Source organism: Aquarana catesbeiana, linkage group LG04 (genome assembly GCF_042186555.1).
Source record: "Aquarana catesbeiana isolate 2022-GZ linkage group LG04, ASM4218655v1, whole genome shotgun sequence".
In the NCBI taxonomy this organism is placed as follows: domain Eukaryota; kingdom Metazoa; phylum Chordata; class Amphibia; order Anura; family Ranidae; genus Aquarana; species Aquarana catesbeiana.
This window is the reverse complement of record NC_133327.1, coordinates 81,079,386-81,104,238: the sequence shown is the minus strand read 5'-3', so window position 1 is coordinate 81,104,238 and position 24,853 is coordinate 81,079,386. Positions and strand designations below refer to the sequence as shown.

The 24,853-nt window shown below is 41.7% G+C and overlaps 1 protein-coding gene across 2 annotated transcripts in view; it reads right to left on the bottom strand.

Moving 5' to 3' along the window:
- The window catches only part of SMC6 (structural maintenance of chromosomes 6), a 166,775-nt gene that overhangs the window by 3,754 nt on the left and 138,168 nt on the right, over positions 1 to 24,853 (bottom strand). For both annotated transcript variants that reach the window (XM_073625346.1, XM_073625347.1), the window contains 2 exons: positions 20,526 to 20,678; positions 20,031 to 20,128 (listed from right to left, as the gene is read on the bottom strand). In XM_073625346.1, coding sequence (XP_073481447.1) covers positions 20,031 to 20,128; positions 20,526 to 20,678 — 251 coding nt within the window. The remainder of the gene's footprint in view (positions 1 to 20,030; positions 20,129 to 20,525; positions 20,679 to 24,853) is intronic.

The following is a 24,853-nucleotide window of genomic DNA, read 5'->3' as shown; positions in this document are numbered from 1 at the left end:
AAGCGTTCATCAAGATCAAAATATTGTGAACATATATTAATGACAAAGTGTTAAAAAAAAGTCCTCAAACCACCATACACAGGTGATAATGCATAAAAAAAAAAAAATCAACTTAGCAAGTGAAAAAAGTCCATGTTAATACAAAAAATAGTGATGGTGATTCCCGGAATGGTTCCAGAGGAAAGAAGAGGGATAGGCAGACACAAAAACTCCCCAAGACATCCAGTGGAAGTAAAAGCTAAGGGTAGCTGCTTACCAAAAGATGTTGGCTTTCAAATGAATGAAAAGCCAAATCACGCCTTAGGCCGGGTTCACATTGGTATGACAGGACAGTCGTACCACTTTGGATCCGACTTTGCCCTGCGATTTGAAGTCCGACATGCATCCAACTTCAATGAACAGGGATCCAGGCACTGTGTTTGGTATGAATCTTTAGGGGAAACTCCACGCATAATGTAAAAAAAAAAAAAAAAAAAAAAAAAAAAGACATTTGGTTCCCCCTCAAGGAACATACCAGGCCCTTCACCCTATGTGAATGAGTAAATTGTACCCCTACCCATTCACCTATTAAAAAAAAAAAAAAAGTGTCAAAAATAAAACGCAGTACACAGGTTTTTAAAGTAATTTATTATGGCAGCTCCGGCATCTCTTAGGACTTCTTCGGACTTCTTCTCTGGCTCTTCTGCCTCCTCCACTGTCAGTTCTTCTCCCTCTGTCTTCTGCCTCTGCCGGGTCTTCTCTGCTGTCTTCTCTCTCTTTTGCTGGGTTTCTCCCTCTGTTCTTCTTTCGATGTTGACTCAATGCTCTCTCCTGCTCTAATGCTGGGTGCGCGGTGTGCCACTACTTATATTATCATGGAGCGGGGTCACCAGAGGCCTGTCCCTTATGACTTTACTACCCCATCATGCCGCGGGCGGTGACGTCATAAGGGGCGGGGCCTTCGGATGACATCACCCGGTGACACCGCCCCATGCCAATATAAGTAATGGCACACTGCGCACCCAGCATTAGAGCAGGAGAGAGCGTTGAGTCAACATCGGAAGAAGAACAGAGGCAGAAGACAGTAGAGAAAACCCGGCAAAAGAGCGAGAAGACAGCGGAGAAAAGACCCAGCAGAGGCAGAAGACAGCAGACAGAGGGAGAAGAACCGGAGAGGGCTAGAAGACATCAGCAGAGAAGACCCGGAGAGGGGAGAAGAACCAGGAGAAGATGTCAGCGGAGGAGACAGAAGAGCCAGAGAGGGGAGAAGTGAGCGGAAGAGACGCCGGAGCTGCCTCAATAAATTACTTTAAAAACCTGTGTACTGTGTTTTATTTTTGACACTTTTTTTTTTAGGTGAATGGGTAGGGGTACAGTGTACCCGATACTCATTAACATAGGATGGGGGAAACGGGATCTGGGGGCCCCCTTGTTAAAGGGGGCTTCCAGATTCTGATAAGTTCCCCGCCCGCAGACCCCAGCAACCGACGGCCAGGGTTGTCGGGAAGAGGCCCTTGTCCTCATCAACATAGGGACAAGGTGCTCGCTCATCCCCACCCGCTTTCCTGACATGGCGGGCTGTGTATGGATGGATTTGGGGGGGACCCCAGTCAGTTTTTTCGGTGCAGGGCTTCCCCTTAAAATCCATACCAGACCGAAGGGCCTGGTATGCTCTTAGAGGGGGAACCCATGCCATTTTTTTTTTCAAATTTGGTGTGGAGTTCCCCTTCAAGATCATCAGAGCACATGTTGCATGCCAAAGTCGGATCAGTCAAGACGGCGATCCGACTTTGATTCCACTTCAGTGATATTCAATGGGCTGAAGTAGGGTCAAAGTCAGACCAAAGTAGTGCAGAGCGCATTTTCAAAGTCGGACCAGTTAAGACGGCTCCCATAGGGAAACACTGATTTTCACAGGTCACGCGACATGAGCTCCCAATGTCGGAGCGTTTGTCATACCAGTGTGAACCCGGCCTCAGGGAATGAATCCCAAACAAATCGACGGTGGTTGTGATGGCTCTGGCTCGTGATATTGGGTAGTATATACGATATAAACTACTCATAGTGTAGTACGTAATAACAGTTTATTTAAAAGCAAAAAAATAACACTCAAACAAATAAATCCCCAACAAATCCACGCTGGTTGTGATGGCTCTGGGTGCACTCAGATCCTCAGTTCCACTCGTGATATCGGGTAGTATATATGATATAAAATACTCATAGTGTAGTATGTAATAACAGCTTTATTTAAAAGCAAAAAATAACACTCACATTGTAGAAGGTAAAAACATGCAGCAAAGGACTAGCGTCTCGGTAAAGCGATCGTTCCAGACAGCGGCCGTGGTGATGTCACGTCTGGTACCACCCAACGCGTTATTTCATACGTTCAACGTTGCCACGCTCCTGACGTCAAACTATGATGAAGCGCGTTGGGAAGTTCCAGACATGACGTCACTACGCACCACGGCTGCTGGTCGGAATGATCGCATTGCCAAGACTAGTTCCTTTGCTGTAGCCATACAGACATGCATGTTTTTACCTTCTACAATGCGAGTGTTATTTTTTGCTTTTAAATAAACTGCTGTTATTACATACTACACTATGAGTATTTTATATCATATATACTTCCCGATATCCCGAGTGGAACCGAAGATCTGAGTGCACCCAGAGCCATCACAACCAGCGTGGATTTGTTTGGGATTTATTCTCTAAGGCGTGATTTGGCTTGTCATTCATTTGAAAGCCAACATCTTTTGGTAAGCAGCCACCCTTACCGTTTACTTCCACTGGATGTCTTAGGGAGTTTTATGTGTCTGCCTATCCCTCTTCTTTCCTCTGGAACCATTACGGGAATAATTTTTTGTATTTATATGGACTATTTTCACTTGGTTACTTGATTTTATTTATGTATTATCACCTGTATATGATGGTTTGAGGACTTTTTTTTATATGTTCACAATATTTTGATCTTGATAAGCGCTGCACTTTTGTTTTTTGTATTATTGTTTGGTTATATCTACTGACCTGTGTCAGTAACTGTCACTACTACACTTTTTTAAGCATGGATTTTTCACAGGTTTACAATAAGTATTTGCAGACTGAAATGGTAACAAACATGTTTTATATTTTTTTAGCAATTACGCACATTTTCTTATATCTTCCTAGAGTTTGGCTATAATAAAGAAAGACTTTGAACAATTAACTTTATGTTACCCGCCTCTCCAGAATAAGAGTACCAGGGACATGAGCAGCCAAAGGCCAAGCCAGACCAGGAACATGGGAGCAAGGGACCTCCCATTTTTTGTGACTGAGGTTGGGCAATGGCACTATGCCTATTTTAGATGCACATTGGGCTTTTTCTTGAACTTTAAAAAGAGTGTTGAAAAAAAGAAGCCAGTAATACATATTTCTAAGCATCTGAATTTCCAATTTTAGGCTATTATGATAATGTAGCCCTATATCTCAGTGATAAACATTTTGGGTCTTTAGCAGAAATATCTTATGTGTCCAAGAAAACATACTGGTTGAGTGTCAGGCTGTAAGGCCACTCTAGAGGTCGACCTATGTCTTATCCGAGTGCAGGGCTGATACCCAACCTACTCTACTCTCAAGCCTGCCGCAGGAGGTAACACTGTCTTTTAACAAACACTTTAGCACTGAACTCAAATTAAAGGACGGCTAACAAAGCTAACAAAGACGGCTAACAAAAACTGTAGCTGCTGACCTTTAATAAACACACACTCACCTGTCCCACGATCCAGTGGTGTACTCACCCCAGCAGTTTTCACACTCCCTCCTCCCTCTGCGGTTCCGGTATCTCTACTATTGGCACCCGGCTGTGACAGCTTGCGGCTTCACAGTCGAGTACCCACTGTGCATGCGCAAGCGGTCGCTGCGCTCTTTGGTCCCGAAGTCTTCTAGGACTTGTCATGTGTCCCAGAACACTTCGGGGGGGGGGAGGAGGGGTGGAGAAAACTTCTGCTTTTGATCGCCTAAGGCAACCGGAACGGAAGAGGCAGTGGGTTAAGTGTCAAAATCGGGTACCCACTACTCCCTCCTCCCCAAAAGCTCCATTTCACAAACAGAAGCTGGGGAGGAGGCCTTTAAGCGGAAGTTCCACTTTTGGGTGGAACGCCGCTTTAATGGTGACAGATGTAAAGTATATGTCCATAATTTAGTTTAGGGCTGCAATTTTGTCTTTTATATATTGTATGTTTAGAGGGGTGTTTAGAGGCAGAAAAAAAAAAAAGCCAGACTCCTCGAAAAGCAACATTAACGCCCAGTGTGCATGAGGCCTAAATTACAAGAAAAGCCTTGTAATAGCCCCACATTAGTTTTGCTATACAGCCTACTCTAGGCTTTAAAAAGGAAAACAAATTAGATAGACAGAATCAAATGCAGAAAAAGGACAAGCAAGAAAATCCAAGGCCCTATATCTGTTTTTACCTAAAAATAGAATGCAGCCCTGGCTTTGCTTCTCCACGTAGCAAGAAACAGACAAGAAGAGAATTCCTGTTCTGTACCAGCTGCTACTCAACAGCACATAAAAATGGGTCATGTCAAGAATAATTAAGAAATGACACAAAGAATTAAGAACTGTACTTCCCTGGAGAACTGAGCTCTGGATTACTTACCTAGGGATACTCAATAAAAACAGTGATTAATTATGTTATTTTCAGAGTTAAGAAAGAAAAGATCACTATGAAATGTATAGAAGTGAACTGCAGTGTCTACGTTACACAATAGAGCTTAAGAGTAAGGGTCCATTCACACCAGAAACTGCACATAACTGTGCGTTTTTGACTGCATAATTGCATGCATTTGAAGTGTGCTTGAATGCATTTTATGCTGTGCTAAGCACTGCGTTTGCAGTGCATTCTTTATACATTTTTGGGCTTGGATTTCTTGGCTAATGAATGCACAGTGCGGTGCATTTGAAGTGCATTCCCTGCATTTGTGGTGCAGAAAAATGCAGCACACTCTACTTTTTTTTTTTCTTAACTGCGCTGAACTGCACTGCAATGATGTAAACTATGCCCATAGGATTACCTTGGTTTTGGGCTGTCTATGTGTAAAGAACATAGCACATATCATGAGGGACTCCATTTTAGTTCTAGGGAACCATTTTATGTTTCACAGGAAAATTGAGAAAACTCAAATATGAGTTTTAACTGAAACCCACATTATCTTTAAGTTGTTATCTATAGAAAACCTTCTCAAGGTTGCCTATACATTTTAGCTAGAATATGGAGTTTGGCCTAGCTCATGTTTGTTCTTGATAAGATTAGTGTGTCCTTCACCTGTTAAGAAATACATATATAGTAGAAATGATGCAAGATTTTGTCTTATAACACCAGCTAATAGTTAAATATTAACTGAACCTATTTTCATTTCAATGACATGTATAAGGTTAGTAAAACTCCTCCCATCCCTCAAACTGCATAAATACTGTCCCTTTTGACCAATACAAATTAGATGTCATTAAGTGGCTAAGCAAACCTGTCTCCTGTGTCACTTTATTGATATCTCCAGGCCTGGGGGTCAACGGAGGTCTTCCTGCATTACCTGAACCTATCTGGGTGGTCTTAGAAGCTGAAATCTCCTAACAGAACTGGGGGCTCGTCCTTTGGGAAAAAAAGCCAAAAATCATCTGAAGGTAAGTCTCTATTTTGTCTTTATTGACGAAATATTTCTTGCCTCAGCTCTGATTAAAGCTTTTTAGACCCGTAAATTAGTAGGGGATAAGAACCACGCCAGAGGTTAATATTGGAGGGTTTTTGGGAAACCCACAAAGATAAGCAGTACTGCATACACATATATAGAGACATTCCTTTTGGGAAGGGATATGAAGTGGTTAATGAGGAAATAGACTCCGGTGACCCCAAAATCCTTTGCTTTTTCTTATCTATCGCATTAGAAGTTATAAGATAATCTGTTGTGTGTGTGTGGGTCAGAAGACTGGGTGGTAAGAACAGTCGACTCCCACTGTCAATATGGGTCAGAAACAAGGTAAAGCAGATCCTCCCCCTCTTCCCAATCCAGGAGAAACGTGTAAGGATTTTGTAGCCAGAATTTGTGGTACTAATTATGAATTCATAGTCCCATGGGTTTCAAATTTAGCGGGATGGACCGAAGCCATACACAGTGTAGACCCCTTTCCCCGGGATGGCGCTAATGATGAATTTCACATAGATATGATAAAAGGATTGTGTTTAGGAGATAAGAGAGCTTTCCCTTGGTACCCCGGGGATCCTCAATGGGATATGGATTATATGGAAAAGGGAGGAGAGAACTGGTTAAAATACGCCCCATATTGGTTTCAGAGGGATAATAAGAAACAGAAAAAGCCCACCAAATGTTTAAGTAAGGAAGATTATGCCCAGAAACATAGAGAAGAAGCCGATAAAAAGAGATTTGTCCCTGACCCAATAGCCTCACCCCTGCCAATAGTCAGTCATCCTCCACCCGCATATGTACATGTCTATCCAAGTTTAAGAAAGGAAGATATTGATCTTCTGGCTGGACATTATGCAACCAGACAACGGCAGGTCCCCCCCGCTCCACAACCACAACAGCAGATGCCTCCCGCTCCACAACAAGATAGACAGCACCCACAGAGGGCCCGAGTCGAGGTAGGGGAACCAGAAGATGATCAGGGAGCTATAGGAGGGGTAGTTTCACCACCTGGCCAAGAGCAGGAGGAAGAAGACGTTAAAGGGGATAGAATACTTAGTCCCCCTAAAACAAAGAGTGGAACTGTATATAGTAACACTAACCTTCAAACACCTTTCATGACCATTGGAAATGAATTATTAAAAAAGGTAATAGACATTGAGGACATTGACAGGATAGTAAAACATTGCCCCAAACCCACCGCCTCTGCAGGTGGCACTTTAATTTACTTAAAAAAGGCCTGTAAGGGTAGAAATTACACACAGGAAGACATGCGTCTTATCATTGATGGTATCATAGGACACACCAGTTCCTGGAGCTGGGCAAATGTTCCAAGTATAAACACTATTGACACTGGAAACGCGGGAGCATATGGGTTAAACACAGTACCAGGTAGGGACGCCATGTGGACAGAATTAGAGACTGAAATGATGAGAGTATTTAAAAATAAAAGTTCCCTCCCTACTGCCATAGCATGCAAACAAAAGTCAGGAGAAACTGTGGTTGAATTCTGGAAAAGGTTTCATGAAAATTGGACAACAGAAGCTGGATTAGCTACAACTACTGATGTGGGAGCTTTGTTTATTCAAACTTTTATGAATAATCTAAAACCCCAGTTCGCCTTAGTGGTGAAACAGATGATATCTGAATGGACCACACAGACGATTGACCAATTTCAGGAAACTTTAATACAGAAAGAAGCAGCAGGGTGTTTTGATGTAATAAAAGAGAAAGCAGTGAGTAGCCTTTATCAGGGTGGAGTGCGAACTCAGCCTCCCCAAGATAATGGTGGACAATGGAGCAGTGGAAACAGAGGCAGAGGAAGAGGAAGAACAAGAGGGAGAGGGCATGGTTTTTCCAGACCACCCCAGCAGTCCCGCACATGTTGTTTTAACTGTGGACAACAGGGTCACTGGAGAAATCAATGTCCTTATGAATGGAATAACCCAAACACTCAAGATCAAGATCAAATGCGTACACAGGGACCCCAATCTAGCCAACCGAATCAAGTTGCCCCAAAGCAACAGGGTCCCCGATTCCCTATACAGTGGAATCAACAGCAACTGAAATGAAGCTGCCCGGAAGGTAGTATCCCAGCATTTCCTTTGATCTCACACTCTTACAATGAACAACCAATTGTGACCCTATATGTCAAAAATAGGCCTGTTCCATTTTTAACCGATTCAGGGGCAACTCGGAGCACCCTCAGTGAGGACTACTACAGAGGTGAGACTAAAATTGCTGAACCTTCTATGGGAATTAATGGGATACTTACCAAAACATACAAAACACCACCTTTACCAGTAAGTGATGTTGAAAGGGGAGGTGCAACAGTCTTGCATCATTGTTTCAGGATTATACCAAATTGTCCTGTGAATCTCTTGGGTAGAGATTTGATGGGAAGATTGGGTATAACACTGAAAATGACTACTGAAGGAGGGGTCTTCGTACACTCCAAGGTAATACCAATATATTACACTGAGGATAGTGATCTCCCTCCACCAGATGATCCGGTATGGTCAAAAAGCTCCTTGGATGTAGGTCTTATTTCTTGTACCCCATACAAGGCAGCTTTAAAATCATGGGCACAGCCGGTTTATCACAAACAATACCCCATTTCAAAAGAAAAAGAGGAAGGAGTGGCCCCAATGGTGGAAAGGTTCCTGCAGCTAGGAATTCTTAAAGAGACACTGTCACCCTACAACACCCCCATTAACCCAGCACATGTCAGCCCAGAGGCTGAGCGGTTATGAAGTAATTTTACTTTCTAACCCAAAACTTGAGATCAAATATGCCTCTCCCACTTCTGGCCCAGCTCCAATCCTGAATGCCTTGCTAGGCTTGAAAGGTGAAGAAGATGAGGTAGTGCCTCAACATGAATGCATGGACCTCATCCACCAAGACACATCCCCGAGACCAGACATGTCTTCAACTGCTCTCCCTGGAGCACAGAATGTCTTTGTGGATGGGTCTTGTTCAAGACCAACTGATAACACATACCATGCAGGGTATGCTGTTGTACAGCTGCCTGATAAAATACTGGAAGCAAACCCTGTCCCATTCCAATCAGCACAAGCTGCAGAACTTATAGCCCTTACTCGAGCTTGTCAGCTTTTTGAAGGGCAGGATGTAAACATTTACACAGACTCCAAGTACGCGTACGGTGTCGCGCATGATTTTGGAGTCATATGGAAAAGGCGGGGCTATATAGCAGCAGACGGTAAATCCATCTCACATTCCACGCTTGTCACAAGTCTGTTAGAAGCTATACAATTACCAAGGTCCATAGCTATACTACATTGTAGGGCACATACAGGGCAACAGGATGACATAGCCAAAGGCAACGCCTTAGCTGACAAAGCAGCAAAAGAAGCAGCATCCACACAGCCTGCAAACATACAAATGCCATTACTCTCACCAGAAATTCCTCTTTTGGATCAAACATTGCGTGATCTCCAAGCATATGCCACAGACCAAGACATCCAGCAATGGAACTCAATAGGTGTGCAGACAAACCCAGAAACTGACCTTGTCTGCCAAGAGGGGAGACCATGTATCCCTGTAGCCAGTGCACCCATTTTTATTTCACAATACCATGGGATAGGTCACAGAGGGTGGAAAGTCACATGTGAACTTTTGGATAAGGATTTTTACATTCCAGGTCTTCCCTCTCTCGTTAAGGCATATGTTTCCAGATGCATCACATGCATTCGGAATAACCCTAGCAACCCTCACAAAGCAAAACACGAACATCTGATATATCCATCTACACCATTCACTCATCTGCAGATAGATTTTACACACATGCCCAAACTAGGTAAAAGACAGGAATATTTGCTAATAATAGTGGACATGTTTTCAAGATGGATAGAATTGTTTGTAACTACAAAGGAAGATGCACAAACAGTAGTGAGGATTCTGATACAAGAAATTATCCCAAGGTGGGGTTGCCCACTGCAGATCAACTCTGACAATGGTCCTGCATTTGTGGCCAAAGTTTGTCAAGACCTGGTAAAAACACTGAAAATAGAATGGAAGTTTCATATTCCTTACCACCCCCAGAGTTCAGGTATAGTGGAAAGGATGAACAGAACCATCAAAGATAAGATCAGGAAGGCCACTGGAGGTACGTATGCAAATTGGAAGAAGGTCCTACCAGCTGTACTAGCCGAGGTAAGAATGACACCCTCTAAAAAGACAGGATACTCTCCTTTTGAAGTCTTAATGGGTAGGCCATTCCCCACCCCATGGGCCAGACAGCCACTTATGTTAGAAAGAGGGGACCTAGATCTTATTCAGGAAGAATATGTAAAAAAACTTATTGAAACTTTGGATAAAGTTGAAAGGAATGTTGCTCGCACCTCTCCTTCTTCTTCACAGGAACCTACACACCCTTTCCAGGTGGGTGACACCGTGGTGGTCCAGAGATTGAACCGCACCAAGAAACAAGAGTTTCCCTTCGGACCCCCAACCACAGTGATCGCAGTCACCCGCACAGCTATTTTGGTAGAAGGACAACAGGCCTGGATTCATGCAAGTCGCGTAAAGAAGGTCAACCAGGACCCTAAGAAGCAAGGCAAAGATAAAGCACAGAGAGGTGAAGCAGGTGATATAAATCCTCGAAAACAGAGTGAAGCAGGTGGTCAAGACTCTGAACAAGATGACGTCGCTTATTTCACCACGGACTTCTGGGAAAGCCTTGTGCCTCCTATGCTGGGCTGCCCTGATTGTGTTCCTGCCAACTTGGCTGATAACTAACTGTATTTATTATTCTGAAGATTTGGGACTCATAAAGGGTATTTGTGGGGCCTCTAACACTCTACAACAGAATAATACACATGACAGACACAAGAGAAATGAAAACTCAGAAAGTTTTACAGATAAAATGTTATTGTTGAAGTTTAAATATAGCTACGCCCAGAAATCTGGATTTGAAAAATGTTGGATATGTAGTAAACTCCATCCTAGCACTGCTAGAATCCCCTTAATGGCAGTACCTCTAAACTTCACCCCACTCCTTAATGGCACACCTCCTGTCGTCCTTACAGAAGTCATAAGAACACTTTCAAATAATACCCTTACTTTCCAAATTACTGGTAGAAGTCATTCCCCAGACTGGTGTTTTAGGCTGGGAAACTCCACAAATGGAGCTGAAGTTTGCCAACAAGCTAATATTAACTTTTCAATGACTTCAATTGAAAGCCCTTTCTTTCATACTTCAGAACCTGCCCTAAACACCACTCTAATAAACTTTCTTAACTCCAGTTCCACTTCCACAGTAGGACAATTATTGTCGAGTTTAACTTTTTCCAGTTTTTCTGATGAAATGATGACAATATTCAACAAACGATCCTTAGCTCTAGGAAACAGTATTTATATCTGTTGTGGAAAAATCTGTCACCCTTGGATCCCCACCGAACCCCAAGGATGGTGTTATCTTGCATCCCTAGTCCCCATCATGGGCGTAGTAGGAGATAGTAAGGGAGGACACCTCCTTGAAGCTAGCATGCATCCTAGGTACCCCCTCAAACACCGCAATAAAAGGGAGTTATTTCTTACAAAGGATAAGGCATGGGCTTGGTTCCCCTCATGGACTGGGTGGGGAATAGACTTAATGAAAAGGTTGAATAATTACACTGGAATCATTGATGAAATAATGGAAAAGAATTCTGATGATATTACTAAATTAAATATAGAAACTAGGGCAATTAGAAAACAATTAGAACTACACGAGTTAGCCATAGAAAGCATGAGTGCTGCCTTAACTGGGTTATGTGAAAACACAGAAGATTATGAGTGTTGTACCTGGTTTCATAACACAAGTATGGAGGTACCAGATTATTATGATATAATTGCACAACACCGGAAAGAAGTAAACAAATTACAAGATGAAGCTAGAAACATTGCTAAGACATGGGATCCTTTTGCAAACCTAAGTTCTGGGATAGGAATTTTGGCATGGATAAAGAGTGCAGCCATAACTATAATTATGATTGCTCTTTTTGTTTTGTTCCTATATGCCTGTTATAAGCTTATAATGTGTATAATTGTTAAGGCATCCCGAACCCCTGATCCTGCTGCTGCGAATAGAATTTATCTGAGTATGTATTATGATAGAAGAAAATTTACATAACTGTGAAAGATAGTGAGCCATATAAATAATGTCTCAAAGAGGGGATTGTAAAGAACATAGCACATATCATGAGGGACTCCATTTTAGTTCTAGGGAACCATTTTATGTTTCACAGGAAAATTGAGAAAACTCAAATATGAGTTTTAACTGAAACCCACATTATCTTTAAGTTGTTATCTATAGAAAACCTTCTCAAGGTTGCCTATACATTTTAGCTAGAATATGGAGTTTGGCCTAGCTCATGTTTGTTCTTGATAAGATTAGTGTGTCCTTCACCTGTTAAGAAATACATATATAGTAGAAATGATGCAAGATTTTGTCTTATAACACCAGCTAATAGTTAAATATTAACTGAACCTATTTTCATTTCAATGACATGTATAAGGTTAGTAAAACTCCTCCCATCCCTCAAACTGCATAAATACTGTCCCTTTTGACCAATACAAATTAGATGTCATTAAGTGGCTAAGCAAACCTGTCTCCTGTGTCACTTTATTGATATCTCCAGGCCTGGGGGTCAACGGAGGTCTTCCTGCATTACCTGAACCTATCTGGGTGGTCTTAGAAGCTGAAATCTCCTAACACTATGCAGTTGGAGTGCAGTTCAAAATGCATGCAATGGGAAGAACCACGTTAATGCAATCACGAGATTGCAGACGAGGCGCTTCATTTGCAGGGTTTTGACCTGCTTTGTGGCGCATTCCAAAGCGCTGGACAACTTCCGCCCATAGTATTACTACGGGCAGGTGCTTTGTTTTTCTAGTTAACTGGTTACTTCTGGTTTCCGTATGCTAGTGGTGAACCACAAGTGACGTCGGCAGCTCCGTGGAACGACCGGCCCGAGCGGAGCTGCCTGTAAGGTAAGTATGAGACTCACCCAGCAGTGTATTGTTCTACTCTAATCTATATACAAGTCGGCTCTTACCTCATATATGCTGCTGCTGGACAAGGTCAGTGGGTCATTGCTGGGCACAGCAGGTGTACATGCTTGGCTGGAAACTCAGCACAGGGATGGTGGGAAGTGAACCCTTCATAATGGGTACAGTGCAGCTGCAATTGATGTCACAGTGGCTGCATTTGATGGGCGCAGTGGCTGCAATTGATGGGCGCAGTGGCTGCAATTGATGTTTTTTTTTTGTATTTTTCTGAATTTTTCAGTTTGTTTGCACCCCCAAAAAATTTTGAGCGCCAGCTGCCACTGCAACAGTGTCACTACCAACTTAAGTTAGATCAAGACAATGGTGAAATCCTCAGTACCTCTGCTCAGCACATACATCTTAAATAGGACCTGAACTGTGGAAGCTGAGTCCAAAAAAGGCCTAGGCGATCTGAGCGAAAGTAGAAGCGGGTACCTGTCAAAACTAGCTCGCTATGCGGGCACCTGAGCTGAGCTGCTGCTTTGCGTGTCCATGCAGAAACGGGGCTGCGGCTCACCCCGCCCCCTCTCTCGCCTCATTGGCTCACTGATTTTGATTGACAGCAGAGGGAGGGAATGGCGCCTGTTGCTGTCTCAGCCAAAGAGTAGGGAGAGTCCCGTACAGCTGAGACTCTCGTGCAAACATCGCTGGTTCGAGATGGGGCTCAGGTAAGTATTGGGGGGGATGAGAGGGGCTGCTGCACACAGAAGGCTTTTTATCTTAATGTATAGAATGCATTAAGATAAAGAACCCTCTGCCTTTAGTACCACTTTAAAGCGGAACTTCCCCTATTGGGTGGAGTTCCGCTTTAACGTGGCAAATCCAAAGGTCTGATGTGGAAATCAGCACTGCTCTTGTCATAGATACCTTAAACAAAATTTCCCATCCAGTATAATTACATTATGAAGAAGATGGTTGCACCAGTCTTTGTAAAGAGACTCCAGATACTGCCAAAGACTTACGATAGGTCTTGTCCTGACATTTTTTATCAACCACTGTCATCTTTAACGTATGAATGCCCACATTTGTAGTTCTCCATTTTTTATCTCATTTCTATATTGGACATATCTATACTCATATAATGTTGGATGGAGAGCTCCCATTGTGGCTATTATTTTACATCATCCTCTCTTTCTGCACAGCGTAGATGAAAAGGAAAATAGTAAATGGCAGCTGCTCTCAGGCACATCCCCTCTGGCACCTCATGTAAGGAACTGCTTGTCAGAGTGTTGGAAACCTGCAGCAACTCTCATATCTCAAACAGCTCGTGTGGTGGTTTCTGCCACAAGCAATAACTCAGATGAGGAGCACAGGATCAGCCATGTCAGTTATTATTTGTGTTTGTCATCTGCTAGTCTACAGTACAGAAGCATCATTGGATTTACCTCAAGATCTGTTCTGTTTTCTGGTTCTGCTTGGTTTGTTCAAAGAAAACCATCACAAGACAGGACTGCAGCATTTGCAGAGTAGGCTGAGACACTGCAGAAGTTACTTTTACTCACTCTATTCTGCTAGTAGTGAGTGGTCAGCAGTGGAAGACTGACCATTTCCACATCCTTATTGAATAAATTGTAAAGCTTTTCTTTTTTTTTTTTTTTTTTTTACACAAAATGAAAAAGTTTCAGTTGAGTGAAGCGGAATCTGACCACCACTAGATCTTTGTTACTATGACCCCAGTGAGGAAAGCTTAGTGAGCCCAGTTTTTGCTGGGACATCTTGGAGTGCTAGAACTTCCTAGTAAAAGTCAGTTCAACTTTAACCTGTGATGCTTTTTGACCCTAAAAAAGGAGACCTGGGAAAGGATGGACAAAGCAAGGAGACTGCAGTGGTTCATGTGTCCCTTTAACTGGGAATTTACACCCAGGGGGCTGGAAGGACTCCCTGATGACATCACATTGGCCATCACAGTGGTCACATTAGGGAGCCAGTCTCCAATCATTACTAGAGATTGGGAGAGCTGCCTATGACGGCTTATGTGGACATTAAAAGCTCCCACTCTCTGACGCTGGCCAGAGGTTAATACGTACACGGGGGAAGCACACACACATTTTTCCACTTGCTGCCACTGCCCACCACTTCTCTTGCTAACTATACCCCCACACTTTTGCATTAAACACTACTGTACCACACAATTCTACCTTGACCGTCAATTTAAAGTGTCATTAAACCCATTTAATTAAAAACTATCAATAAATGGACACTATGGGATTCTTTCTGTATTCTGCAAAAAAAAAACTGGTTGATCCTGCTGTTCACCGTCTCCCCCTCCTGCCCATGTCCTCACTGCAGTTGGGGATTTTGCAGAGCAGTGTTGGCAGATACTGCACATGCTCAGTTTTCAGTGCATCTTCTAACCTGAGCATTTTCCCCCTATCACATCTGAGCAGCAGATGAGACTATAGAATCACACATGTGGGTGTATACACAGTGGTAAATGACAGCCCACTCCCTCCCTCCTCCTCCACGTCCACTAACCAGCTAAACACAATGGGGCAGGATATTATGTTGATTGATGGAGGCTTCACCTCCCTCTTATTCTAAGACACAGGCTGGAGGGCCATGACACAGCCGGTGACTAGCAGAAATCCACCCACACCATGATTTTGCCAAAAAGTAATAAGAATACATTTCAAATATATATATTTGTATGAGGATTTAAAACAGTTTGATTTTAACTATTTTTTGAATTCTGTATCCCAAAGGCTGTCTTTTTCTTTTTTGAACATGTGATCTGCAGCAGAGGACTAGAAGCTCCTCCTGCCACTGTTTCCCTACAGACAGGGAAAAATCTGGGTCATGTGACAGCTGTATATCCATCCATTATATATATTACATTCCGCAGACTGCTGTATTCTGTACACTACACTATTGATTCAAGATACTTTGACCTTTCTATTTTTTAAAATTTTTTTTTTTTAGAATACAGAATTTCATTCAGTTCAACAAAACTGGCACATCTTTTTAAAAAGTAGTACATGGGAGAGATAAGAAATTCAATATCTGTTCATGTTGGGTTAACAGATGACGTCCAAAAGATTATTTTAACTTTTATCTAAGGCAGAGATGGCAATTACCTTTTCATAAAAAGTCCAACACGGATACCCCCCTACCTCCTTTGCGTATCTGGAAAGGAGCAAAATCCTAGCCATTATTAACCCAGGATTCTCTCATGGCACCAAATTCCCAGCTGCCATTCTCTGACTCTCTATTCTACATAGTACTCCCTATACAGGGAGGAGCTAAAAGCCATGACAGACTGCAGTCACTATGTAAGGACGGTGGCACTAGAATATTCCCCAGAAAGCTCTAAGCACAGCTCTCATGCCAGAACATCCATTAAGAATCTGCTCACTTAGCAGAAACTGTGTCTCTTTTTAAAAGTTCATGCTTTATTAAAGCAGCCCCAAAGCATCGAGTGTTATCAAATGAAATTCTGGCTTCCTGTTAAGGCAGCTTGGAAGGCCACCAGTAAAGAGCGCATTATCTACTTTAATGCTCAATCGCTTGGTGAGGAGTAAAGAACGGCTTCAAATGTAAGCCTGACACGAGATGCCGGTATATCTGAATGTTTGTATGTGTTAAAAATAATCTGCCACATCACACTAATGTGTTACCTTTCTAACTAAAGAGGAACCCTATTTTTTTTTCTTTTTTAAAGGAGAAGCTATTAAAATTACTAGCCAAAAAAAAGATCCCAGCTAGCTGTCAAAACAAGGGATCAGCAGGGAGCCGCGGCCTGCCTGTTTGTAACATGTGACATGTTACACCCTGAATAGAAGTGTGACATGTTACAAAAGGTGAACTTATCCTTTAACTACTTGCAGCCGTAAGACGTCCATGGATGTCTTCGGGTTTCAGTAGTTATACCAGGATGATGCCTGCACCTACAGGCATCATCCCAGTATGGATCTCTTCAGCCAGTCATTCCAAGTAAGGCAGAAGTGATCAGAGTGGCTAATTAGCCACTTGAACGCTTCTGCAGGAGGAGGAAGGGGGTCCCCACCCCGCTTGCACCGATACCTTTCCCGGGCTCTACAGTCACATTGCAAAACATAGGAGCGATGTGGCCTGCGTCGATTGCTGCACTGAATAGAGGGAGAGGAACTGACGTTGTTCCTCTCTCTGTAACCCCAGAAACCGGGAGTGACGAGTAGTTCGTCACTTCCGGTTCCGCCTCTTCGCTTACCTGGCTGCCAGCGGCGAACAAAGCAGCCGATCAGATCAATCTGTGTCTAATCGGGCTGTGTGGGAGGCTAGAGGAGTGATTTGGGGTCTAATAGACCCCAGATCTCTCTATAAAGAGGACCTGTCACAACCAATGCAGTCAAAAGGGTTGTTGATCCATCCCACCATGCGCAAATGCGAACACATACGTTACTCCAGCACGCGTATGTAAATGGTGATCACACCATACAAGTGAGGTATTGTTGCAGATGTCAGAGCAAGAGAAATAATTCTAGCACCAGACCTCCTGTGCAACTCTAAACTTATAACCTGTAAAGGCGTTTAAAATGTCGCCCATGGAGAATTTTAAGCACTGTAGTTTGCCGCCATTCCACAGGCAGATGCACTTTTAAAGCGTGACATGTTAGGTATCTATTTACTTGGCGTAACACCGTCTTTCACATTATACAAAAATAAAAAATGGGCTAACTTTAGTGTTATTTTTTTAAAATTCATGAGTGCCCCCAAAAAAAATTGCTTTGAAAATCTGCTGCGCAAATACCATGTGACATAAAAATTGCAACACCAACTATTTTTTTTGAAACATAAAAAAAAAAAAAAAAACACTGTTTGGGGTGTTCTAAATAATTTTCTAGCAAAAAAAAAAAGTAGATTTTTACATGCAGGAGTGAAGTGTCAGAATTGGCACATAGTTAAGCACCACAATTCACAGATGTGAATGCACTGGTAATTGGTTGTGGTGCACTGCGCTTAGCACAAAACGTTTATGTATGTTTTTTCAGGCATTGGGGCCCATTTAGGGTAAATTTACTGACAATGCAAAGCATGCAGAGTCATAAAGATTAGCCTTAAAAACTGTCTACAAATTATAGTTTACCATTCAAAGCAAGTCAAACTCTTTTGGAAATGATAGAAAACCCCATACACATCAAGTCCATCTATGAGCCCAAGTAGCACTGATTAAATCTTCCTCTGTCTTCCAGAATAACTTTAAGTTCTGTCTTAATATACATTAAAGTAAACCTAGCATCAAAGATCGCTAATGTTAATCTACGCTACGCAATGTGTATGCTTAACAGGTTATGTATCACAGATCTCCCTTACAATGCCTTCCTCTGCTTTTTTTTCTCTCCAGAAGGATGTCACCATCTTTGTTCAGGCACTATCCACAGTCACGATCTACTTCCTGGGCTGAGATGCTGGCTCTCTGACACTGGTGTAGACTCTCCCCTTGTAAGCCTAGGATCACACTAGAGCTACTAGAGATAATAATGCCTCAGTGTGTTTTTTTAATGCAGTTTTACGCTCCATGCATTCTTTTGTAGAAGACCATAATGCCAAAAAGCATGCACATACATTTTTTTTACAGTATGTGCTCTTATTGAAGTCTATAGGGCCAAAAACAAACCATTTAACACCAAAAGTAAACAGCTGCACAGTTTTAAAAAATGCACTGCATCATGTTGCATTGATGCAAATGGGCACTATAGAGACTAAAGTAATTTCCATGGTTGTACATTGCAGTGCAATAGCGCAATCTGCTTACAACAGAATGATGACATCATCGCAGCCTAGGCAAACATTGACTAGAGCTCAGACTGCTTTTTCATTATAAAAAGTAGAGCTTTTTTGAAAAATTGTTCTAATGTGGTTTGTTGTAGCAGGAATGTGCATGCAGCTTTGTAACATTATGGAAAAGTAGTCAACTTTGAAAACTACAAAAAAATAAAAATAAAAAATCAGGTAATAGTGCAAACAGTGAAGTATGAGTTCCTTAGTAGATATACAGCAGAAAAACCATATTAGTCCTTCACGGGTGCATCAGAGGTTAATTTCTACTGGCTCCAAAACACTCAGTGCAGCATCTAAGGAGACTGAAGAGAGCTCTATTGTAGCCAACAGAGGTCGCTATCTAAGTGTAGTAACAATAGATCTCTAGAACAGCCAAGAGACAGCAGAGGGCACTATCTAAGTGTAGTAAACATATAATTATTGAATAAAAAGACAATTAGTAACTCACATGCATTAGAGGAATAAGCACCTCTCAACAAATATCTCAATCTGATGGTCTGCTGCTGGAACCACAGATGCAAGGAATCCAGTGCACAATATACAGCGGCGACCAAGAAGGAGGAAAGCTCCTCTGACAGTATGGGAACAAAGTCAATGACGTCAGATGCCAGCGGAGTGCAACACGTTTCAAGGCGATCCTGCCTCTTTATGAAGTGTGCCCACCATGTAAGCGACTGCAGTATTTATACACACAATCTGCTAAGGACAACGGAACAGATGCAGCCACATCTTACTGGCAGAACTCCAAGAGACGGGGATAAACATCTACCTTGTACATGCAGAAAAGGGCTGAGGAACAATAGATGTTAACTTAATAAAAATAATAGTAATAAAAAGATAATAAACAATATATAAAGATTTGTAACCTAGCCAACACCAAAATGCAGATACACTGCAAATATTGTGGCTTTTCCCTTATAATAGGATGACTACAAAAGCCCAGCAGAACAAGGACCATATATATGCCTTAGAAATTCCTATTTTGCTGAATTAGCCCTAAATCAAGGTCATATGAATATTATAAAAAAAAAGTGATTAAAAATAAAATAACTGGTTATCTATTTAAACCACATGGCAAGTAACACACTAGTAATATGTTTACAAGAATCAAAATACAAAAATCAGACGTTAAGGAACAAATAAATTCAACATCCAAAACCAAAAAGGAACGACCTAAATTGTGATGACATGGCCAATGATGACCAGCAAGTTCCAGTTTGATGGGGATTTCTACATTGAAAGGACTGGCACAGCCTTGGGAGGAGCACATTTTTCTCCCTGCTATGCCAGCCTCACAATGAGTTCCTTACTGGGAACTCAGCAGATATGGTGTAGTAATCCCTTTGCAGGACATCAGATATCAGAGTGATTTGGGAGGGTCCCTGTTCAATAAATATTATATATATATGTATATGTATATGTGTATATATATATATATATATATATATATATATATATATATTACACTTAGATCGTGTCCTCTGCTGTCTGTTTGCAACTTTGAAAATTGGAACTGCTAAATATTTCCTTCATCAAATTTGTCTACTGTTTAGCTATTATAAATGTGTTACCTCATATTCTGTGGGGTTAAAAGAATGAACTGGCGAAACCTCTGAGAATCGGCCATGGTAAGTATCATATCCATTGATATTCGCCTATTCACCATGTCCTGCAAGGCATAATAAAATAAATATTTAATCAAATTTGCTACTTAAACATTACACTAGACAGGAGAGTGAATTACAGAAAGGATTTTTACCTTACATTAAAGCCAAAAAATGCAATGTTTAGCAATACACAGTACTAGGCACCTTTGATTAATACCCATGACATAAATCAGCGTATGCATGTGGAGAGTGACAGAGAGGGGTGGGGAACAGGCAGGAGTTCTGCCGTCCAGGTGACAGAGCTGCAAATGTTGCTTGGAATTTTTATACAGCAAAGGCACTATGTTGTCAGTTCAAACAGGAAGAGCGCACTGAATTTCTGTCAGATTAACAGGTATTTTTCAGTGCTTGCAGCATTATTAAAACAAAAATAAACTGAATGAAACAGATGAACATTACCATGTATACATCAAATTCATCCAGACACCGGAAAGGTGATTCCGCAATCGACCATAGAGAAAGAACAAAACAAACAGTTGCAAATGATCGTTCGCCTCCAGAGAGAGACCTCATGTCAGATAATGAAGCCTTACTAACTTCTCCAGGCTGGACCTGAAAGGAAGAAAAGACACTTCAGTGACTCAGTGCAATACATACTATAGTACGGATTTACACATATGCTGCAGAGGCATTCCCATAAAGCAAAGAAGTCATGTATGGGGTCTGTACTGTAAACTTGTACTGAAGTCTACAATACCGTATCACTACATTATCATGCCCTATATAAGGCTTGTACAGTGCCTTGCAAAAGTATTCACACCCCCCCCCCCCCTTGGCATTTTTTGTGTTTTGTTGCCTCACAACCTGGAATTAACATGGATTCTTTGAGGATTTGCATCATTTAATTTACAGAACATGCCCACAACTTTGAAGATGTTTTTTTTTATTGTGAAGCAAACAGCAAATAGGATAAAATAACAGAAAAAGTCAATGTGCACCTTTTGCAGCTATCACAGCTCCAAGTCGCTTTGGATAAGTCTCTATGAGCTTGCCACATATTACCACTGGGATTTTGCCCATTCCTCCTTGCAAAACTGCTCCAGCCCCTTCAAGTTGGATGGTTTGCGCTTGTGACCAGCAATCTTTAAGTCTGACCACAGATTTTCTTTTGGATTGAATTCTGGGCTTTGACTAGGCCATTCCAACACATTTACATGTTTGCCCTTAAACCACTCCAGTGTTGCTTTAGCAGTGTGTTTGGGGTCATTGTCCTGCTGGAAGGTGAACCTCTGTCCTAGCCTCAAATCACACACAGAACGGTACAGGTTTTGCTCAACAATATCCCTGTATTTAGCACCATCCATCTTTCCCTCAACTCTGACCAGTTTCCCAGTCCTGACTGCTGAAAAACATCCCCACAGCATGATGCTGCCACCACCATGTTTCACTGTGGGGATGGTGTTCTTTGGGTGATGTGATGTGTTGGGTTTGTGTCAGACATAGCGTTTTCTTTGATGGCCAAAAAGTTAAACTCATCAGACCAGAGCACTTTCCTCCATACATTTTGGGAGTCTCCCACATGCCTTTTCGCAAACTCAAAACGTGCCATTGGTTTTTTGCTGAAAGTAATGGCTTTCTTCTGGCCAATCTGCCATAAAGCCCAACTCTATGGAGCGTTTGCTGTTGTGCCATTTGGTTATGATAGATTTGATGGTGCTCCTAGGGATCATCAAAGATTTGGATATTTTTTTATAACTTAACCCTGATTTGTACTTCTCAACAACGTTATCCCTTACTTATTTGGAGAGTTCCTTGGTCTTCATGGCAGTGTTTGGTTAGTGGTGCCTCTTGCTTAGGTGTTGCAGCCTCTGGGGCCTTTCAAAAAGGTGTGTATATGTAATGACAGATCATGTGACACTTAGATTGCACACAGGTGGACATCATTTCACTAATTATGTGACTTCTGAAGGTAATTGGCTGCACCAGAGCTTTTTATGGGCTTCATAACAAAGAGGTTAAAAAAATACGCACATGCCAATTATCAGTTTTTTATTTCTGAAAAATTGTTTTATGTATATATTTTTCTAATTTTACTTCACCAACTTAGACTATTGTGCTCTGATCCATCACATATAATTCAGATTAAAAAAACACTGAACTAAAGGCTGTAATGTAACAAAATAGGTAAAAAGCCAAGGGGGTGAATACTTTTGCAAGGCACTGCAGTTTGAAACACATGACACCACATCTAATGCATCGCTGCACATAATGTCAAGCAAAAGACAAGTGCTACAGTATAAACACATAAAGACACCGCATTATGTCATGTAGGCTTCAGCAGCAGCATTAACAAATAGGCTGCATCTTCATATAGACTTCTGCTGTACAGAACATCATCACAGTTAAATTGCATAAGTCCCCTTTCACATGGGCCAAGTTCACCTGTCTTTTTTTCAGGCATACTTGCATGAAAGCTCCATGCAGGTTAATTGGGAGGCGGATGGAAACGGACTTGTGTCTATTTTCATTTGCATATCTCTGAGTCTGTCCAGCTCTGGGGGGGAAAAAAAGGGCACTAACTCCTTTTCTTTTTTTTTTTTTTAATGTTTTTCATTCCTTGTGATAGCAATGAAGTTGATTTAAAAAAAAGAAAAAAAAAAAAAAGATAGTGTAAAAAAATTAACTTAAATAAAATAAAACTGTTTTTTTTAAAGCTCCCCCATCCCCACGCAAATGCGCACGTAGGTCTCGCACACATATGTAAACAGCTATTGCGCCACACGTGAAGTATCGCTGGGAAGGTCAGAGAGCAAGCAATAAGTCTAGCACCAGACCTCCTGTGAAACTCTAAACTGGTAACCTGTAAAGGCTTTTAAAAAGTTGCCTATGGATAATTTATTAGCTGCCATAACCCCGGGTATTTTTAAAAACGGCGGGCGGTCCGACACGAGATAACTTTTATCGGTGGTGGGAGAAGTGCCACGATCCCATCCTTTCCCCTCAGAGGCATAAAGTCGAGTGAGGGAATGATGGCCCCCACTCAACTCCATACCATTGGATGACGGAAGCAACGTCAAACGTCACTTCCGCCCAATGGTCTTAAAGGGAGAAAACATTTTTATTGGGAAAAAAAAAAACTTTTTAAAAAACATGTTTTATTGCATTTTAGTGTAAATGTGAGATCTGAGGTCTTTTTGGCCCCAGATCTCACATTAAAGAGGTCCTATCATGCTTTTTTTCTATTACAAGGGATGTTTACATTCTTTGTAATAGGAATAAAAGTGATCCAAATTTTTTTTTTTAAAGGGACAGTGTAAAAATAAACATAAATAAGAAAAAAAAATGTAAAAGCGCCCCGTCCCGACGTGCTCGTGCGCAGAAGGGAACACATACATAAGTCGCGCCCGCATATGTAAACAGTGTTCAAACCACACATGTGAGGTATCACTGTGATCGTCGAGCGAGAGCAATAATTCTTGCAAAAGACCTCCTCTGTAACTCAAAACTGGTAACCTGTAGCAATTTTTAACCACTTCAGGATTTGGAAAGATTTGCCCCTTCCTGACCAGAGCACTTTTTGCGATTCGGCAGTTTGTCGCTTTAACTGACAATTGCGCGGTCGTGCGACGTTGTACCCAAACAAAATTGACATCCTTTTTCCCCCACTAATAGAGCTTTCTTTTGATGGTATTTGATCACCTTTGCGGTTTTTATTTTTTGCACTATGAACAAAAAAGGAGTGACAATTTTGAAAAAAAAAATGCTATATTTTTACTTTTTTGCTATAATAAATATCCACAAAAAATATAAAAAGAAACAATTTTTTCCCTCAGTTTAGGCCGATATGTATTCTTCTACATATTTTTGGTAAAAAAAAAAAAATCGCAATAAGTGTATATTGATTGGTTTGCGCAAAATTTATAGTGTCTACAAAATAGGGGATAGTTTTATGGCATTTTTATTATTAATCTTTTTTAAATTACTATGGCGGACACATCAGACACTATTTTGGGACCATTGTCATTTATACAGCGATCAGTGCTATAAAAATGCACTGATTACTGTGTAAATGACAATGGCAGCGAAGGGGTTAACCACTAGGGGGCGATGAAGGGGTTAAGTATGTCCTAGGGAGTGATTCTAACTGTGGGGGTGGGGGGGGGGTGGGCTTCAACACACATGAAAGCAATCACTGCTCCCAATGACAGTGTCAAGTCACAAGGCAGAATGGAGAAATGCCTGGTTTACAAAGGCATCTTCCCTGTTCTACCTCTCCGTGACACGATCGCAGGCACCCGGCGGACAGAGTCCGCGGGACCCGCAGTCACGGTCAACGCGGCGGGCGCGTCCCCGCAGCACCGCTTCTTAAAGGGATGTACCTGTACGCCCTTTTGCCCACCCGAGCCATTCTGCTGATGTATATCGTCGTGCAGCAGTCGGGGAGCGGTTAAACTTCGCCTATGGAGATTTTTAAGTGTCAAAATGTATCGCCATTCCAAGAGTGGGCGCAATTTTGAAGCATGACATGTTGGGTATCAATTTACTCGGCGTAACATTATATTTCACAATATAAAAAAAATTGGGCTAACTTTACTGTTTTCTTATTTTTTAATTAAAAAAAGTGTATTTTTTCCAAAACAATTGCATTTGTAAGACTGCTGCGCAAATACAGTGTGACAAAGTATTGCAACGACCACCATTTTATTATCTAGGGTGTCTGGAAAAAAAAAATGTTTAGGGGTTCTAAGTAATTTTCTAGCAAAAAAAAAAAAAAAAAAGATTTTTAA